This window comes from Colossoma macropomum, unplaced genomic scaffold (genome assembly GCF_904425465.1).
Source record: "Colossoma macropomum unplaced genomic scaffold, Colossoma_macropomum, whole genome shotgun sequence".
Lineage (NCBI taxonomy): Eukaryota > Metazoa > Chordata > Actinopteri > Characiformes > Serrasalmidae > Colossoma > Colossoma macropomum.
The window spans coordinates 24,134,826-24,155,240 of NW_023494799.1; the positions used below are offsets into that span (position 1 = coordinate 24,134,826).

At 38.1% G+C, this 20,415-nt stretch overlaps 1 protein-coding gene across 1 annotated transcript in view; it reads right to left on the minus strand.

The window, feature by feature from the left end:
• minar1 (membrane integral NOTCH2 associated receptor 1) overlaps positions 1-18,141 on the minus strand; it is a 38,591-nt gene extending 20,450 nt beyond the window's left edge. The window contains exons 1-2 of the mRNA XM_036587414.1: positions 17,954-18,141; positions 15,268-17,555 (exon numbers count right to left, since the gene is read on the minus strand). Of these exons, the coding sequence (XP_036443307.1) occupies positions 15,268-17,511 (2,244 nt within the window). The 5' untranslated portion in view covers positions 17,512-17,555; positions 17,954-18,141. The remainder of the gene's footprint in view (positions 1-15,267; positions 17,556-17,953) is intronic.
• Between the last annotated feature and the right edge of the window lie 2,274 nt (positions 18,142-20,415).

The window sequence follows — 20,415 nt, forward strand, 5'->3', positions numbered from 1 at the left end:
GCAATGAAAAAAATGCCCTTTTCTCTCCTTACATTTCACATTTATATAGTATATTTATATAGTAGATTATAATTCATCTTAGATACTTTTTGACTTTCACTGAAGTATATGTAAGGAACAGGGCTTGAAGCAGGATACATGTGCAGAGTAGCCTTATTAGGAACAATCTAACAGGCAGGGGTCAAAACACAGGCAGCCAACAACAAGCCAGACAAATCCATAATGAGCAAGGACACACAAATGTCAAAGAAATCAGAGTTACACCACTTTTACATGAGCTCTGTTCAAGAGAAAAGAAAAGAAAAGAAATATGCTCAGAGGCACATTTGCAAAGCCTCTAAGCTGTTCTGTACTATTTTGACAGGTCACAGTTTTCAAGATAGAACCAGGAAGCTATGCAGGATCGTAGAGCCTATATGGAAATAGTGTGCTTGTGCATTCAAATTCACTATTTTTTCACATTGGAAATTAATGGTGGAATGTTGAGAAATTTATTAACAACCACATGGGATACAAGAGCAATAGCCTACCAACACCTTAACAACTGTCACGCATTCGCCGGTATCACGGGATGATATGGACTTCATTACCCAGAACTTTCAGGAGGATCACATGACTGGGCCACTTCCCTCTGACTTAGAGACTTCAACGGACTCCATCACCCACAATACTATGGGGGATCACATGACTTCTGACAATGTCTCGCGCTCCTATCAGCGCTCACGTTCTCCAGAGTACTAACTATTTGCACCTGTGTTTTAGATCATATGATCAGGACAGGATAGTTCATAAGCCCGGGCTTTAGTGAAGTTCAGTGCGAGGTGTTGCTTCTTCACGAACTTACTGAGCATTCTTTCTGATCATTTGTCTGCCATATATTTTGACCTTTTGCTTTGTTCTCTTGACTCTGCCTTTTTGCCTAACCCCTTTTTGGATACTGTTACCTGTTATTTTGTGATCTGTGTTTTTGACCCTGTTTTTTCTGCTTACCCTTTTGTCTTGCCCCTTGGTTTTGTTCGCATGGTGATATGAACATCGTTGTGTTTTGTATCTGCCTTTTGGATTTGACCCAGCCTTTGCCTAACCCTATTAAAACAACTTTCGCCCTTTTACACCACGAGCGTCTGGTTTCTGTTGCATTGTCACAACAACCACCTGCCAACTTATAGTTTATAATTTACACTGTAAGAGCACAAAGACAAAATGCACTGACAATGGCTGTTATTCTTTTTTTCTGAGGATAAAGGTACTTGTTTAATTTCTTTCTAAGGCCCCTGGAATCTCTGTCATGTTTCATCGATATGGCTGGCAAAACAGCATGTGAGCAGTCACATGACAATTCTATTTGCACTTACATTATTTATTTGGTAAATTAGTTGTTTTTTTTTTACTTTTTTTTAATCCACCTCAAGCTATCATACATAGTGTGGCCACTTTATTCAATATATGCTGTTTCCATCAACTTGTTTGTCATTCAAAATGCCAAAATATGTACAAAAACACATGGATGGAAACAGCTAGTGTTAGCAAAGCAAAGCACTGCTCTTACAAAGCATCAGAAGCTATTTGACTGCCAATGGTGCCCCCTTGTGGAGAATTTTCAGCCTGCTAAATGTGAGAGAGTGAGTTAGAAGCCAGGTCCATGAACTTTATATAAAAACAGGTGCAGAGTAAGGTTCCAAAATAGGAGGAAATACAGAAAGTAATAGGACAAGGCTGAGAATGCTGGGATATATCAGCAAGACTGCAAGGAATGGAGTCAAATCAAGCAGTGTATATACACATTAGGATAAATTAGTCCCGGACAATCTGCAGGTGTGCATGATTAGTGGGTGGAGCTATAGAGGAGCTGAAGCAGATAAGAACCAATGTGAGAGAGTGCACATGCTTTCTCCTTAGAGAGGAGACTTCATAACGATACATATCTGACTCCAAAATTCCACTTTTAATTGAGAGATTTCAACACAAAACTCATACTTTCAATCCTTTCAATTAAGTTTCAAGTAATTTCTCAGCACTTTTTTCATCCCTGTAAAACTGAGACAAAGACAAAAGACACCTTCATAAAAGACACCTTGTCAACTTGTATCCTCAAAACAGTGGCGACAGAAAAAATATGTAACTGTTTACATTTAATATTAAATATTTACCCCAAAGTAGGACAAGGTTTTCTTCTGACAGTGATGACTGTAGCTTTTTGGACTTGATACCAGCAGTATGTTGGACGAGTGATGAAGGCCACTGCTGAATGAGCTGCTAATTTGTTGGCTGTAAAGTATGCTAGGAGTTCAGACATTATACAGGTAGCAAAAGAGACGTAAGATGTGAAAGAACTGAAATTATAGAGAATAGACAGCTTTCAGCAGAATACAAGGTTGGAATCAAATTGTGACACACAGGGAACAATGACATGCTGAGAGTTTTAAATTGCTGCGAAGATCGGCTTGCTTGACTGATGAGAATCAGCTTATTGGTTTCTAGTGAAGATGGATGTGAAGGAGCCAAAAATGAAAAAGAAGATTCATGTGACAGTAAGAGCCTCTGTGCAGCTAAAACTAAAAACTAATAAGAAATGGTTATTGTCTGGACACCTGGAAAATAAAACACGAGGACTGTTTGCCAAAGTGCAGGGCACTAACTGTCACGTTCTTTGTTGCTTGAGTTGTATAAAATGTTTCTAATTAACAACTAATGTTAGCACTTAGTGTTAGTATTAAGGCATAGTTATGGAAATAAAATTACCACAGTAAGCACCATTGGCTCTGAGAAGAAACAGGTAATACTAAGCAGACAAAAGTATGTATTAAATATACAAATAAGTTTAAAATATAGGTCTGATTACATGGGGTAAAGCCTGGATTGAAATGCACTTGGAGAATGGCAGCACTAGAATGCTGAAGGTTGGTATTGCAAAAGTTTATAGTTTATTTATTTGACATGGACATAACAGTAGCATTAAAACTGCAACATACAATTAAGCATAAGCACCAGTGCTGTGTTTAGTGTTTATACTCAAATGTTAATTTACAACATGCATCCATGGGAGGTTTTTTAAAAGTTGAATGGTGGTTGAGGCCTGGCACTAGAATACTGAATAGTGGTACTAGAACACTAAATGATGGTACTATAATACTGAATGGTGGTACTAGAATATTGAAGCATGGCACTAGAATACTGAATGATGGTACTAGAATGCTGAGTGGTGTTACTAGAACACAGAATAGTATTACTAGAATACTGAATGGTTGTACTATAACACTGTATGGTGGTACTCGAATACTGAACAGTATTACTAGAATACTAAATGGTGGCACTTGAATACTGAATGGTGGTACTAGAATACTAAATGATGATACTAAACCATGGCACTTTTAATTTAATGGTGACATCAGAATACTGAATGGTGGTACTACAATGCTGAATGGTAGTACTGGAACACTGAATGGTGGTACAAGAATACTATGATGGCACTAGAATAATTAATTGTGATACTAAAGTATTGAACGGTAGTACTGGAATATTGAATGGCAGTACCATTATACTGTATGGTTTTGATAGCATACTGACATAGTGTTACTAGAAAGTTGAACTGCAGTACTAGAATGCTGAATGTTGGTAGTAGAATACTAAAGGATGCTGCTAGAATACTGATCATCATAGTAGAATACTGAGTGTTCAGTTGTGGTACTAGAATACCAAATAGCTGTACTAAAATATTCAATGTTGCTAGAATAAAAGAGTTCAGACTGTTGCAAAAGTAACAATGCTGTAAATGACTAAATCTGCAAACCACTAGGAACTGCATTTGAAAAGCAGCCTTCCTGCTATCTAGTGAATGAATATTAGTAGTCCTGAAGGAGGCCATATGCAATGTTGAATTTTAAATGTAATAGCTACATAGTTAAATCAATTGTGAAATATGATCTCTTCACCTGCTCTGATTTGTAATCTGCCTGGCCTGAACATGACCTGGCAATTAGACTTTAAGCAAGATTTGTGAACAATAATAAATAATAATTTACATAAAATTGCTATATTGTAGTCTAAGACTGCCAGCACAGCCACTCACTGCATGCATGTAAGTCCATATTAGCTATAGAAGGACAGCAGGTAAGAGAATGAATGAACACAAGATTACAAGATAGACTGAGGAAGAGCTTGAAACTTATATGTTGCATCTTCCATTCGACTAAACAATGAAAAACATCAGGGGAAAGCAACAAAGACAAAACCAGAAGAAGAGAAGGTGCTAAAGTAGTAAGCTAAGTGAAGAGTTATGATACCAGTTGCTAACATATCAATTTCTCCTTTTTGTTTTTTTCTTTTTTTTACACCCTTTGAAAACTGCTGCCCTTTACACTGTGTGTATATTTCATGATGACTGGACCAACAGAACAGTTGTTACATTAACATAAAGGTTATAAATTCTCATAAAAGGTAACTAACTCGTTTAATACTACATCATATCCTGCAGAACACTGAAGTATATCTGTAAGAACAAAATTCTGAATCTCCAAAATACTGCATATTGTCACTGTCGCAACAAAACCTTGTATCTCTGAGAGATTAATGTTACAGGAGATGGATAAAACCTTCGTTAAATGGAAGATGTTTTTCCAAGCACTTTTGGAGCATTGTTATTGGTCCAATAATTATTCTTGGTACATTCATCATTACATTCTAACCCAATGTAACAAAATATAAAAAAAATAAGGTTTTGTCCCAGCAGCAACAATAAATTTTAACATTATGAATGGGCCTGACATTCATTCCCTCCCTTTCTCTCTCTCTTTCTCTATGTGTAAAGCTCCTGTGAGGTGTTACTCTGCCCTTTACCAGCTCAGCCTTGCCTAGACTCAGGTGCAAATTAAAAAAAGACAGCATGAGGGACCAGAAGGTGGGGGGCTCAATGTTAGCCCAGCTCAGCGCTCAGGAAGAACCAGCCAGGGCTAATCAACATGCAACACAGAGCCAAATCTAATGCAGCATGTGCTGAGGATGTCAGTTAGAGTAGCTCTGAAAGGAGATGAGAGAATTTCAGAGATAAATGTTGTTCTAAGGGCAGGTCTGCCTTCAGGACAGTTGCATTTTGGATGGTGTTTTGAGGTAAGCGTGAGAAAAAGACTCACTGAACAACACTACCTTCAGAACGGTAGGATATAGTGGAGATAGCGAGATGGGGTAATGCCAAGTTACAAACTAAAGTGTAACATTTTTAAGTTCCAGATGAGCTCCACACTCAACAGTCACTCAGAATCAGCTGGAAGATTCCCTTTACAAATGTTACTGAATAACTGGGGCTACACAGTGTAGACAAAATACTAGTATTGTGGTTACATTGCAGCAAGCAATATATTAAAAATGCACTGATGAATCAATAATGTGACATGGATATGACTGGCCTTTGTTATTTTAACCAAGCTAGTTTAGTTTTGTTGGATTACATGAACATCCTGTTTCATCAGAACATCCACAGAAGCTCATCTGGAGCCGTGATTGTTCAGGATGCTCACAGCACACTGCAATTGGTTAGAGGGCTCATTTACATATTGCAGCCTTCTGCCATTTCAGTATTGCAAAGGCAATACTGCAATAATATCAAAAGATATGATAAGAATGTATATAAACATGAATGGCAGTGTTTGTATAAGGAAATGACCCCTAAAATGAACCCTGCATGTTACTGTCACATTTATAATGCACCGGTTCATGAAAATTTCCCATGTGCTAGTTATGTGAATGGTATGACCAATCCAGCAAACCACAGGAAACCAGCCAACCTCTTTACAGGTAAATGAAGTATAAAATCAGCAGCAGGTGGCCATATGCACTTCTGATTGACATAAAATGAAATATTGCTGAAATATGAGCCCTTGCTTTATTTGTAACTAGCCTGACTTAGCATGAACTTCCAACTGGCCCTCATGCAATTTCCTTACAATGGACATAATATATACATATAAAAGCTATAGTGTAGTAAACCAAAGTTGGGTGGGAAATGCCCCCTCAAACACGAGCACAAATATTTAAAAAAGCTGTCACAGTGAAATTGCATAGAATATCATCATGGTTCTAAACTAACATCATGATACTGATGTTAGTTTAGAACCATGAACACTCAAAGAACCCTTTGCATCCTTGCATCATAAAATTGGTACTTCAGATTGATGGAGAATGTGCTGAAGATGATGCTATATAGAACCTTGTTGAAAAGGGTTCTATATAGCACCAAAAAGTGTTCTTCGATGTCTACAATGTCAAGCTTGTAACAATAGCAAAGCTCTTTTTGGTACTTTTTCAAAAAGATGCTGTATAGAACCATGTACAACACATTCTCTATCAATCTGAAAAACACTCACGATGCAAAGAATCATTTAATCATGCAAAGGGTTATTTGAGTGTTCATGGTTCTATATAGAACCATTTTCTTCACTAAAGAACCCTTGAAGAATCATCGTTTGTGAGTGTGTAGATGGTTTTATAAAGAACCTTTTTGAAAATGGTTCTATACGGCACCAAAAAGGGTTCCTCTAATACTCTAGTACTCAGGCTTATCTGACTCACTGTTGGGTTTTTACTGTGTTTTAATTAAAATTTTATTTCCCATTACAGAAACTAACCAAAGTTTACAGAAATATATATTCTGAATTACTCTGTTTGAAGCTCGAAGTGTTGAACTGCTTTGCTCTAAGGTGCTTTTTAGTTGTTGGTGCAGCCGTCCCTAAAGCTTTTGAAGCTCAAAGTTCCTTTTTGTTAGCAAAGACGGCAAATAACAAGTGAGGTGAAGCTGCAGCAGCAGTGTTTTTTACTGGAGTAAAGGTGCTTGTTATGAGCTTAAACTGAGAAGCAGCAATTTCTGTGAGTGGACAACTTTCAATTAGGTCTCTAAATTCAACTCAATATAATAAATGTGTATTATAACAAAATGAAATAAATTATTATTGCATTCAATATATTCCTCTACAGTTCCCGCTCATACTTCCGCACCCTCTCCCATACTGAACTTCAGTAGATTAGGACATACTGTCATGGAACATGCTGAGATTCTGGATTTTGGTAGGCTTCCTGTGGTAACTTAAATTTGGTAATACTTTAATTGGAGTTGTCATTTGTAGATGATTAATAAACTCTTAACAGATTATCAGTAACACATCAACAACATATCAGTGAAGTACCAGTGGTGATGCATCTGAATACACTGAAGTAAATATCTTGTAGATGTTCTGTTGATACATTACTTACATTAAGTAGATGTGTTGTTAATATGTTACTTCCATTATGCAAAATCTAACCTTACCAACCTTACCCAAAACCTAACCCTCACCCTGGCCCTAATCCTGACCCTCACTTTAACCTCAACCCAAAACCTAATCCTAAACCTAGTCCATTGAGTGTTTGTTTCATTTAAATAGGACCACTCAAAATAAAGTGTCACCTAAAATTTATCTAGCAATGTTATAAACTGTACCTAACCAATGAAGGGCTAAAAGGGGAATTCCACCAAATTTTTCTTAATTTCTGCAAAATTCAGTGGTTGAGATGTAAACATTCCGGGTGGTTTGATGTGAAATGGTTCATAGTAGAGAATCTCACAGACTCAGATTTCTTTACAGTGGTGTTGACAGAAACCACGGGTCACCATGTCTACAACATGAATATAGCCTTTTTACTTACTATAGGAATATTTTGCTTTATATGGTTCTGGATGTATCTCTCCTCCATGAATGGAAAACAATTTTCAAAACTACCAAACCATTCTCAAAACTATCATTAAAAAATGACTCAGTGTAGTTATAACCATTGCATGTAATAACTTTCTGTGAGGGAGCTTTTAGAGGTGGATGTCTGGTTCCTATTACCACCACTGTGGACCACCACACCTGTTGTTTCTTGTTAGTAACCAAGATTTTCTGCAGATAAAAAACATAGACAATAAATTCTTGTCTTTAGAAACTGAAAAAAAACTATCATAATTGAAGCCAAAGAAACATGTCAAAATTTCTCTTCTTGGTAGTCGACCATATGCTACAGATGCAGCAAGTAACAATTACACTGTTAGAAATAAAGGTTCTGTGCAGGTACGTTTGTCGTTCATGAAGGTACAAACAATATCAATGTTCCCTCAAAGCTACAACTGTTGTTTTAAGGTCCAATTGTGAATCTTAAATACAGTTTTTCGAGGTGAAAAAGTACATATTTGTACCTTTTCATATCCTAATGTTTTAAAACAGAACAATAAAATAAAAGCCTGGAGACGAGACGGGGTGTGTGGAGTCAGTACAACTTAGAAAATATCATTTCAATGGATTGTGGTACAATTATGTTCCCTGACTAAAGGTACTGAGATGAACCCTTGAGGGTCCCACCCCAGTGACAAGAGGGGAACTGCCCCAGTGCCCAAGTTTCATACCTTTTTTTCTGAGAGTGTAAGTTGAAAAACGCTAAACATGCACAACAGTACATCGTGCATGTCGTGCATTGAGGATAAAGTGTGCAAACTAGTGCAGAAGCCACCATTTAAACCAAGCAATAATAACCTATTTATAAGACTGCTGTCTCCCAAGAGACACTATGTTTAACTCAATCCCATCTTCTGACACCAAATCCTTCTTATATGTGTACACACAATGTTAATTAATAGCCAAATCTTAATTACTTTCATGATTTTTCACCTTAAGTCTAGCCGCTCCTGTTCTATTTCTCTCCGTTCCGCAGAGTGTTCTTTAAACTTGGATTGTATTGAGTAACAGCACGACCGTCTGTCAGGCTCATCACATTCCAGCCTCGCCTCAGCTCCAGGAACAGTTTGTATTGCAGTTTTCCGAGCAGCGCCGCTTGCTAAGGAGCGGATGTTGTGTTCCGAGTGAGGCTGGAGATGACAGCTCGCTTGCGTCTTCACATACATTGACAGCTCAGCTGCTCTTGGAAACTGCTTGATTCGTCAGATGAGCCTAGGCCTTTTGGAGGTCAAGCTAAAGAGGCTGTGAGCATGTGCCTGTGTTTGTTGTTGTATAATAAATAAAATTAAAGATCTTTGGAAGTAATAGAAGGCAGTAGCAATGAAAGACTCTTCAAACCATGTTTACAACCAAGCATGGTGGTAGATCAGTGCAAGCTCACGGATGTATGACAACATCTGGAGATGGTGATTCATTTGACTGAAGGTGTGAATCATTGTTCTACAGCAAGATAACGAACTCAATCACTCTGCTGTGAAGGTCAAGACAGACTTATTTATTCAAAAAAGAAGCTGCTGGTGGTCTCAAACCTCAACATCACTGGATGTGTTTGGGATTATTAGGATCACAAAAAGTGGAAAATGCAAAATCAACTAAAACTAAACTTTGGAGGTGTGTCTGCAGATTTCTTTGAAAAACTGAAAAAGAGTCTCCTGAAAAGAATGGAAGCTGTAATAAAAGTAAAAAGTGGACACAATAAAGTTGTTGATGCTTCTTAGTAATTTTCTATTGTTTTCCGCTTTATTTCTTGACAATTCACTGACACTGAACTATGAAAAACTTGTATGTATTTCTGTCGCTTATACACTACTGCTCTATGATCTGATCTATGTAAACACAAAACATTAATAGAGATCATAATAACCTAAATATAAACAAAATCGTCACTTATAGGGTACTTTCTCTTAGTAGGTGTCCGTCCCAAACCCTAACCTATAAATTTAAACTTGTAAAAATAAGACTTACACCTTTTTTTCCTTTAAAGATCTTTTGATTTCTTTTAAAGTGGAGCCAAAAGATTTAGATTTATGTCTAATTTTCAAGTTAAAAAAATGGCCATATGGTGAGCAGTTATATCCCATTGTTTTGAAGTAAATGTGTCCCAATGTTTGAAAATCAGTGTAAAACTTTAAGAATTGTCACTAGCGAAACACATATTTTACAGTTAAATGAAATTTTTTGTGCTTTAATTAAAAACATGATGACTTTATGTGTGTACAGCTGTTCAAAGCTGTGTTTGCTGATCATGTGCTGACTAGCGTTTTTGAGTTCTGCGCAAAATGAGCTAAAATTGTCACTACCGAAACAGTCACTACTAAAAGATTTGGTAAAGTTTCGGTAGGGTTTTGTAGTGACAAAATGGAATCATTTGTTTTGATAAAATAATCATAATTATGACTCTGACTTGAACCAATTCAGTAGATTGATTCATACACATGTAAGTCTTTACATATAGATCACATAAGGATAGCATAGGGAACATATTGTCATATTATTATTTCATATAGGCCCTTTAATATATATATAGAGAGAGAGAAAAAAGTGTGAGAACTGATGAAGTGAAGCTACTTTCGGCCCTCTGTTGTGCTGTGGGTGATTGAGCTGCTGAACTAAATCATATCTGTGCACAACAGTGCTGCTCTCAGAGCCCCATTTCAAACGCTCTGAGTTAGGACCCTCAAGACCCTCTACACAAACATCCCTCCTTCTCCAAACACTATTTCAATAAAAGCAGCTAAATCGCTTGCTGTTGTATTACATAACGCTTGCAAAAGAGAATGAAAAAACACAGAGATGTCCAACATTCTGTTAGCCAAAAACATCCATAAAACACTGTGTGCACACTATTAGCTTCTCCCCGTTGCATTACTGTGTGAGAGTTTTGATTAAGTATCAGTTCCCTGAGGTGCCATTCAGAAAAATGAATCAGAGGCTGCGAGACTCCAGAGGAAGGATTTATGGCAGCGCAACACTCATCAACTCCCCAAAAGAGGAGAAGCGCGAGAGGGGGAGCGGCACAGGAACTGGCTGCCCTCCACTCAGGCGCCCAGCCAAACGGAGGAGAGAGAGAGAGAGGGGGAGAGAGAGAGAAAGAGAGAGAGAGAGAGAGAGAGAGAGAGAGAGAGAGAGAGAGAGAGAGAGAGAGAGAGAGCGAAATGTTCTAAAGACGTTGAGAATGTTGATATCTGTATAGTTGTTGTCTCAGTTAACTGATGCTAAATGAATTTGCTCAAAACTTACATCAAACTGCACCAAAATAGAACCTAACAGAACAAGCAGAATAAAACGTTCTAAAGAACAGGGGAACGTTCATATGTATATAGTAAGCTGGGTGAGCTAACTGATGCTAACAGAATTTGTTCATGATTGCAAAATATTGAAGCCAGACAAATATAACAATTTAGACAGTACACAAAATGGATGATAACGGAATAAAGAGAAAATTGGTTCTAAACAACAGTAATATCTTTGTAGTTCGTTGTGTCGACTAATTGATGATACTTCAATAAGTACAAAATTGCAAAGTACTCCCAGACAGCACACATATAGCAGTCCACTGGCATAGTTGGCACCCTTTTGACTGTTTGCCACTGCTGGTCCATCCTCAGACCACCCAGATTACTGTCCTGCATACAAGCTCTAACTAGGTTTTAATCTCCTCAAACAGATTTTAAATGGACAGAGACTTTTATTTTGGAAAATGAACTAAGACAAATATTACAAACAGCTGAGAGAAAAAAAAGACTAGGCCTAATATAAAATGATTTTGTTGAAAATGTTGTTGCTGACGCTGTGCTAGATTAACATTATTTACTAAACTAATTTACAAGGTATAGCTAAAGAAAGGAAGGAAGGAAAAATCAGTAAATTGGACTGAGTGGACAAGGAGTGATAATAACTGCTTAAACACCAGTGGGCCACCCAGAAAACACTGAGCAAAACACCGGTGGACAGCCAGCTTTGCCATCAGCAGGTCAACAGAGGACCACTGTCCTTTTACTATCAGGGCTGAAGCTCCAAAATAGAATACAAAATAATATAACTATTCTTTTATAATAGAGATATAACGGGAAGTAGAAAACATGTCTCTAAAGAACACGAGAATGTAATATCTATGTAGTTTGCTATGTGAGCTAATTTACACTAACTAAATTTGTTCAGACTTGCAAATTTTTAAAGCCAGAGGATTGGAAGTAAACAGAATTTAACAATAGTCTAAAAAAAATATAACAGAACAAACAGAATAAAACATTCTCTGAAAAACAACGAGAATGCTGATATAGCATTAGCTGCTGTGTCAACTAAAAATTCTGTTAATGGTAACTCAATTTGTCTAGAATTGCAAATTTCTTAAGTAGATTTTCAAATTCACAAAAAGCAATGGTTCCACGCTGGGGGAGGTGAAAAACCAAAAAAGTATCCACCCGCATCCACAAGACAAGTGTAAAATAAATCCCAAAGCAAAGAAATCCCGGGCACACCGTCCTTAGAAAAAGTATAAAAAGCCTTTATTGAAACATGGCAATAAGTATAAAAATGCGCCGTCGCGTTGCAGCCTACTCAGGCCTTCATCGGGACACAGAACAATGGCATGTCAGTGGCTTTTTATGAGTTTTCTGCACCCATGCCCCAGGAGCACCTGTCTTTTTGTTTCATTTTTGTGACCTCTGTAGCGCTTCTTCATTCCTGGTGTTTTAGATTTTCAAATTTTCACAGTAGAATGAAACAGAATTCAGCAATATTCTAGAATAAAATACTCATAACCAAAGACCAGAAAACACATCTATACAGAACAAATGAATGTTGATATCTATGTAGTTAGCTTTGTCAGCTAAGTGGTGCTAGCTAAATGTATTCAAATTTGCCAGAGGAATTGAATTAAACAGAATATGACAATATTGTAAAATGAAAAAGAATATAACAGAACAAGGTGAATAAAACATGCTCTAAAGAATGGTGGGAGTGCTGATATCTGCATTGTTGTGTCAGCTAATTAATGCTAACTGAGTTTGTTTAAAATTGCAAATTACTGAAGCTACACAATAAAATAACAATATAACAGTGTTCTAGAATAAAACATTAAAAAAAAGAAAACTGTCTACAAGGCAAGTGTTGATATCTGAATAGCTAGCTGTGTCAGCTGACTAATGCTAGCTGAATTTGTTCAAAATGACAAATTATTGAGGCCAGAGTAATAAAATGAATAGAATGTAGCAATTATCTAAAATAAAATGGAATAAAACAGGACAAAGACTAGAAAACATGTATCTGAAGAACATGGTAATGTTGATATCTATGTAGTTAGCTGAAGCTACAGAGTAGTAATGAAACAGAATTCAACATAATTCTGAAATAAAATACTCATAACCAAACAATGACTAGAAAACATGTCTATAAAAAATATGAGAATGTTGACATCTATGTAGTCAGCTTTGTCAGCTAAGTGGTGCTAGCTAAATGTGCTCAAATTTGCCAGAGGAATGGAATTAAACAGAATATGACAATATTGTAAAGTGAAAAAACTATAACTAGATCAAGGTGAATAAAACATGCCTTTAAAGAATGTTGGGAGTGCTGATATCTACATAGTTAATGTGTCAGCTAAGTAATACTAACTGAGTTTGTCTAAAATTGCAAATTACTGAAGCTACACAATAAAATAACAATATAACAGTGTTCTAGAATAAAACTTAGGCAAGTTTTCATATCTGAATAACTAGCTGTGTCAGTTAACTGATGCTAGCTGAATTTGTGCAAAATGACAATTATTGAGGCTAGAGGTATAAAATAAACAGAATGTAGCAATTATTAAAATAAACTAGTACATAAAACAGACAAAGATTAGAAAACATGTACCTGAAGAACATGGTAATGTTGACATCTTTGTAGTTAGCTGTGTCAGCTAATTTATGCTAACTTTTATCCAAAACTGCAAATTATTGAAGCCAAAAGAAATGGAATAAAATAGACTTTAGCAGTATTCCTTTATAAAATATGAATATGTTGCATAGTTGTTGTGTCAGCTAATTGGTGCTAACAGAATTTGTTTAAAATTGTTGAAGCCTCAGAACAGAATAAAACAGATTATAACAATTTTCTAAAAATAAGACAAACAAGACAAAGACTAGAAAACTTCTCTAAAGAACATGGGAACGTTGATATCTACATAGTTAGCTGTGTCAGCTAATTTATGCAAATGTTCAAAAATGCAAAATAGCCAGAAGAAAAAGAAATAAAACAGACTTTAAGAGGATTCTAGCATAAAATAGACTATAATAGGACAAAGACAGGATATAATGGGAATATTGATATCTGTGTAGTTAGCTGTGCCAGCTAATTGATGCTAGCTGAATTATAATTAAGTTATTGAAGCAAGAGAAACAGAGCAGAATTTTGCAGTATTCTAAAATAAAATAGCATAAAACAGAACAAGGAGAATGGGGATGTGTTCTAAAGAACAGGCAAATGTAGATATGCCCATAGTTGATGTTTCATAAATATAAGCCAGAGAAATAGAATACTGTTTATAAACTGTATTTCAGCTCCTTCAAGCATCTTTTCTGCCTTTTCTTTGTTGTGGCTCATACACATTTGGCTTTAAGCCAGATAATCAAGGATAGGGGTCAGCCGGAGCTCAGCTAACATGTCACTCATTTAAATTGAGCAGGCATACAAGCGTGTTATCTCGGTATTAGAAACACAGGCGCTTCTGCTCTTGACGGCTCAGAATGTCACAACTCAGGTCAAGACCCTATTTCAATTACCTTTAGAGGCCGCTCTGTGAGATGACGTTACAAATCACTTGCCTTTTGACATTTCTCGGACCTTCCCAAGGACATGATAGTAATTACACTCCTTCTCCACACTTGCTAAAGTGGAGAAAAGCAAGCATGGAGTCAGGAACGTGGATGTCCTCCACAATCTTTATCAGTTCATTTGCATTCAGGATTTGCGATGCTCCACTGCCCTCTGTTTAAGCTGATGAATGTGTTAACTCTGGAGGTGGTAAAAGCTCCACAGTGACGAATTCTCCTAAAGCCTTATGCCACCATCGTGCCCAATTTGACTGCATTTATCTTTCAGCTCATTGTGGCCTTACAAAGGCAAATCCAGTTCTCTCTGAGCTCATAAAATGAGTAAGGAATTGTTGGTATGCTGTGATAATTGCACCACAGGACCACAGAAACTGCTCACCATTGCAAAAGGGATGTGCTGTCAACTAGCATTTTTACAGAATGAGGCAGTGGAATGTAGATAGGGGAATTTAAGAAGCTAAGCAGAACTCAATCAAAACACATACCCATGTAGAAGAACAATGCTGGGCTAAGGTCCCCAGTGTAGGTTAGCTTCAGAAGAGAATAATATGCTTAGCTCTGTAGCTCTGCATCTTATGTAACGTGCTATAAATCTGTGGTGTATTGACTTTCCTGGTTCTCTTGGAAATTGCAATTCGTCAGTTAGCGAAAAGAGTGCACCAAACAAATCACCACAGCAGGATGAAAAACAAGCACAGCTTTGTATTTATTACCTCTTTGGCTTTCCTGTGTCTTTCCTTGCCATCTCCATGCCTCTCCTTCTCCTTAACCTCCTCCACTGGATGGCTAGAGTAGGAGACAGTCCTCCAGTCTCTAGGTGAGTTGGTGATGCTGGCCACTTTGGATTCTGTGGCACTGTTCTCCTCTGTCAGAGACCTGGACGACCTGCGGGTGAACATGCTCTTTTTCAGTGCTTTCACCCTCAGGCTTTCGCTGCCACTAGCGTCTGAGCAGCACCACTCTGCATTTGAGTCCACTTTTACGTTGTGCCCTGTTGTGTGGCACTGAAACACATGAGGTGACAGATTCACATCGGTCTGGATCTGTGATGCCATGCCACTATCACCGGATTTCCTGTTTGCTTCAGGTTCTTGAATCTTTTCGTCCAGCCTGGTGAGCTTGGAGAGGACCTGGGAAATCTCCCCACGCACTCCTGAGAGAGATTCAAGCTTCTTCTCAATCTCGCCAATCCTGAGGACCAGTTTGCAGACACTTGCTTTGAGTTCATCATCTGAGTTCTCCAGAGAGTGGAAGAGACGGTCGAGCTTGATGGTAGACTTGCCCAGTTTGATCGTGTTGCGTTCGGGTGAGCTATCGCCATCAGACTTGGTCACCTGAGAGAGTGAGCCATTACTGTTGTAGCAGGATGACTGGGTGATTCCGATGGAACCACACACGCTCATATCATCCAGGAAGCGAAAGATGTCACTAATGTCATCGCTTACAATCTCGCAGTCCTCCTCTGGGTGTTTGAAAGAAGGCCTCTCCCCATTCTTGTTGTGGATGCTATAGTCTTTCAGCTTCCTTTGTTCAGACTGCTCTGTTTGTGTCCCAACACTAAGGCCATTGTCTATGGTAGCAGCCTGGATCGATGGACAATTGATACTCTTGTCCTTGAACCTCTTCCCACCTTCTCTCTTTTCAACACTTGGACCGCAAGCAACAGAGGTCATCTCCTTCATCTTCAGTCCATTAGACTTCTTGGAGAAGCCTGCAGGAGAGGCTGTGGACTTCTCTTTGGCACACTGAAAGTGTTGGTCGTTTTCCATGGTGCTGATGTTATGGCGGTGATTGTCTTTTGGCACCTTGTTGTTCAAAAAGGACCTCTCAAAGTCAGGGCCCTCCTCAGTGTTCAGGCTTAAACTCTTCACGGGCCAAGCTGGCTGCCTGCCCTGTCTCCCAGAAGTCCTCCTGGTGTTCACGCACTCTGTGACTGTTGTTGGTCCAAAATACGTGGATGCCTGCAAGTCATCAAGGCTCTCGTGCTTCACCTTCGTTTTATTCTGAATGGGCGAGCTGACCGGTTCAAAGTAAGGGTTGCTGTATGGCAGCTCAAAGCTGTGATTAAAGAAGGTGGGCGGCTTGTGCAGCTCCCTCCTGTGGTAATCTCCACTGCCTCTGGTGTTGGCTTTGGACTCCGTGGAGATCACATGGGGAGAAAAGGCAACAAGGTTGTGAAAGTCTTCCTTAAAGATATTCCGCTTTTGCACGCATGAGTGCACAGTGAAAGGCTCCGAGTTAGGCAGGAAAACATCCTTGCCACTTGGGTTGATGTGTAGAGATTCCTGGTCGGTGGTGGACTCACTGTCAATGTCCATGGGGAAGTAGGTGCTCTGCATCTCACATGGAGGTGGACTGGCACTGGCATACTGAGGCAGATGCTGCAGCTTATCCAGCGATGCTGCTCTACATTTCAGATCCTTGGAGACTCCCAGGAGGAAATTGGGGTCTGAGGTTGGCATAAATGTCTGACAGTTGTTGCACTCCGATTTGGGGCAGGGTGACGTCCGTGAAACATGATGACCCCTTCTGTCGGGGAAGTCATACGCTCTCTCACAATCATTGTACTTATAGACGTCCGTATCAGACCTGCAGGACTCAAAAGATTGGTTCTTATGAAACTTGGGTCTATGACTCATCGGCAACTTGTCTTTGGCCATTCCTCCATTCATCTGGATGAGGTTGAACATGGTGACAATGTCCGCTGCCACCATAAGCTTCTTAGACTGCTGATCTTCCACCGAGCACCTCATCTTGTCTTTAAATAGGGTAGCGGGGAAACTTGGGTCCAAACATGCTGTGTAGAACAGCAGGCTCCTCAGCTTTGCCAGGTGGACCAGGTCAAAGCGGGCACACAGGGATTTGCACAGATCCTGATATGACACAGTGCTGTACTTGGTGTCTAGTTCCTCCAAAATCCGGACGAGAAAAAGGGAATACTCTGGCACTGCATCCATTACTGTGGGTGCTCTGATTTTTATCTTAGAGAAGAGATGATAACCTGCGTGGGGAGAGATTGAGGATTAGTGACTGGAGATACAGTATGGCTTCCTGCCGATAAATGTAATCTATGAACCTTATTCCTGCATAAAGAACCTCTACAATATGTATTGAGATGTTTTAGACACTTTTGAATTCAACCACATACATTACAAGGACATTGACAAAACCAGAATCACAGCAAAGAGGAAAAAATGCATGCATGCAATACAACAAGGTTCAAATGATGGATAAATGAAGGAAGAAACTGAGTTAGAGTTCTTGGCTCGCAGACCGGAGGGGTAAATACAGTAACAGTATCTCGAGAGGGAATGAAAGGCAACTCAGCAGCATTTCACCATTCAAAAGACACGGTTCAAGATCCAAAGTCAACTATGAGAAAAAAACACATGAACACACCTATCTGACGATCCCATCTGGTGTCCTCCGGATCAGAAAAACTGAGCTACACTCTGTCAAGCACACGCTCGTGTGTGGCTTGTCGTTCCAGCGTGCATTTCATCCGTCGACATTCCTGCAGTGCAATGGCAATAAATAAAGGAGGACAACTCCAGCCCAGCCGTTCACATCCTTCAGCTTCAGCTCGTCGTTCCAAAGCTGCTCGTTTGCTTTAGCTCTCTAGAGTACCGCTCACTCTGCGCACGGGAGGAGGAGGGGGATGTTGGCGGGTGGGGGGTTGTTGGGGTGAAAGGGAGGGGGGCGTTGTTTCCACCTCGAATGACGTAATCACACCTAAACATACCGAGATGTGTGCGCGTGCAAGGGCAGAAACTGATCTGGATGTACCGCACCCCTCCTATAGCGCGCCTCTCATAGCGCAATCCATTCAGTTCAGTTCAGTGCCATGTGTATGCTGCTTTTCCCAGCAGCTATTGTCCCAAAGTAGTTTGTACAGAAATAAAGAGTTCAGCCCCCAAATGAGCATCACCGGGGGAGACAGCATCAGGAAAAACTCCTATAAAGAGTACAAGGAAGAATCAATTAGTCAAACCAAGACTCAGGACTGATAATCTGATATTGCTTAAGTGAACCCAATGCATTAAATATTAATGCTTCACATTTACTTGAATTATTAGACTGCATGCATATCATCTCCAAATGAATACATCAGCAAAATAATATCTTTGAGTTGACTCATTTTTGGCAATAATTGTGTTGATTTAAAATTTTATTCAGATTTCACAATATTTCATACTGAATTTTTACAGTAAAAAAAAACATGCATCATTTTATTGTGAAATCAGTTCACTTAAAGATATTTTCTATAACAACACAACAAATTGCATTGAAAAATATGTCAAATATTCTGTGTATAGAGTCATATGCAAAAGTTTGAACACCCCTGATCAAATTACGTTATGTTTTTTTTTTTTCAAAGTGAAAATAAGTTAACACATCCTCTACAGGCAGCAAACCTAATGACATTAAAAAGGCATTTTTCTTTTAATTTTAGTGCAAATGTCTGTTTTTATGCAGAGTTTAACATGTTGAAATAAATATATAAAATATAAAAATGTCCCATTACTTTTGCACATTTTATTTTTTCCCCTACTTTGTTAAATTCAGCAAATAAAACAAAAAGTATGCATCAAAACTAGCAAAATATGTAATTTGTTCATTAAGGTAATTTGCACTGGACTAAAAAAAAGTAATTTTTAAATGTAAATAGACAAATAATTACAAGCTTCTGAGTTGCATTACATTTATTTCTTATGTAGCAGCAAATTACAGCTACATCACAGTGTGCTCCAGGAGACTGCAGAGTCACAATATACAGTGAATTTTATCCTATTACAAAGATTTTTTGTACACATTTGAATCAAGTAAATTCAGTGTATTACCTTCATTGTAGAAAGTGTTATTGAACCAGTTGGCATATAATGGGTTAGCAGTGTTAAATATTTAACATTTTCTCATCATAGCTTTTGCTCTGTTGTGAAGTCAGTTTAGATTCTACAACCTAGATCCACCATCATAATCTCACAACAGTTGATGATGGTGTCAGTTATGATTGGAGTTTTAATTAATGGACTCATAATGGATGTTTATGACTTATTCAAATTACATATTTTGTCGATTTTCTGTATATTTGAATGCACAACAACTGTTTATTTGCTTAAATTAACATTACATACATAAGTTATGGCACATTTAATATGCTACTTTTTGTGTGTTTTACAATAAGTTTATCTAAAATAAATAGACATTGAGAAATATCTGCACTATAATGTCTTATTTAAGTTTAATATATATTGTATGTTAGTATGTTAGTTATGATATATATATATATATATATATATATATATATATATATATATACCCAAAATTTATATAATTTGTTTTTGTGATGTCACAAAAAATGGGCTGTATTGCAGCTTATTTTCCAGGAATGAATGATATTTATAAATGTATCACTTAAAGAAAAAAATAAGGAAAATTCATTTTTCCATGACATAACTACAGATATTATCCAGTTACATTTCAAATGACAAGCATCTAGTAACAATGCATTTGATTTTATTTTGGAAATATTTCTCAGCAGACACCCGAATCCTCCAACATAACTTGCTTAGCTTTGATAACTATCATCCATTACCTCTTGGCATCTGTTGCTTGTAGTTTTATGGGTACTGAAGTGTTCTGCCCATTCGTTTATATTTGTCCCATCAACTTCAATAGCGGTTCCAGATTCACTACCCGCAAGCTATCATTTTTTGGAAGATGTTGCAGCCCACAGATCAATATCATATCTGGGCCTGCTCGGCACTTTGGATTTGGTTGGTGGCACACGGAGATGGATTTGGGGATTAGAGGGTTAAACCGAGCACAAGATGAACGTGGACTGCTCAATGTAAAGTTTC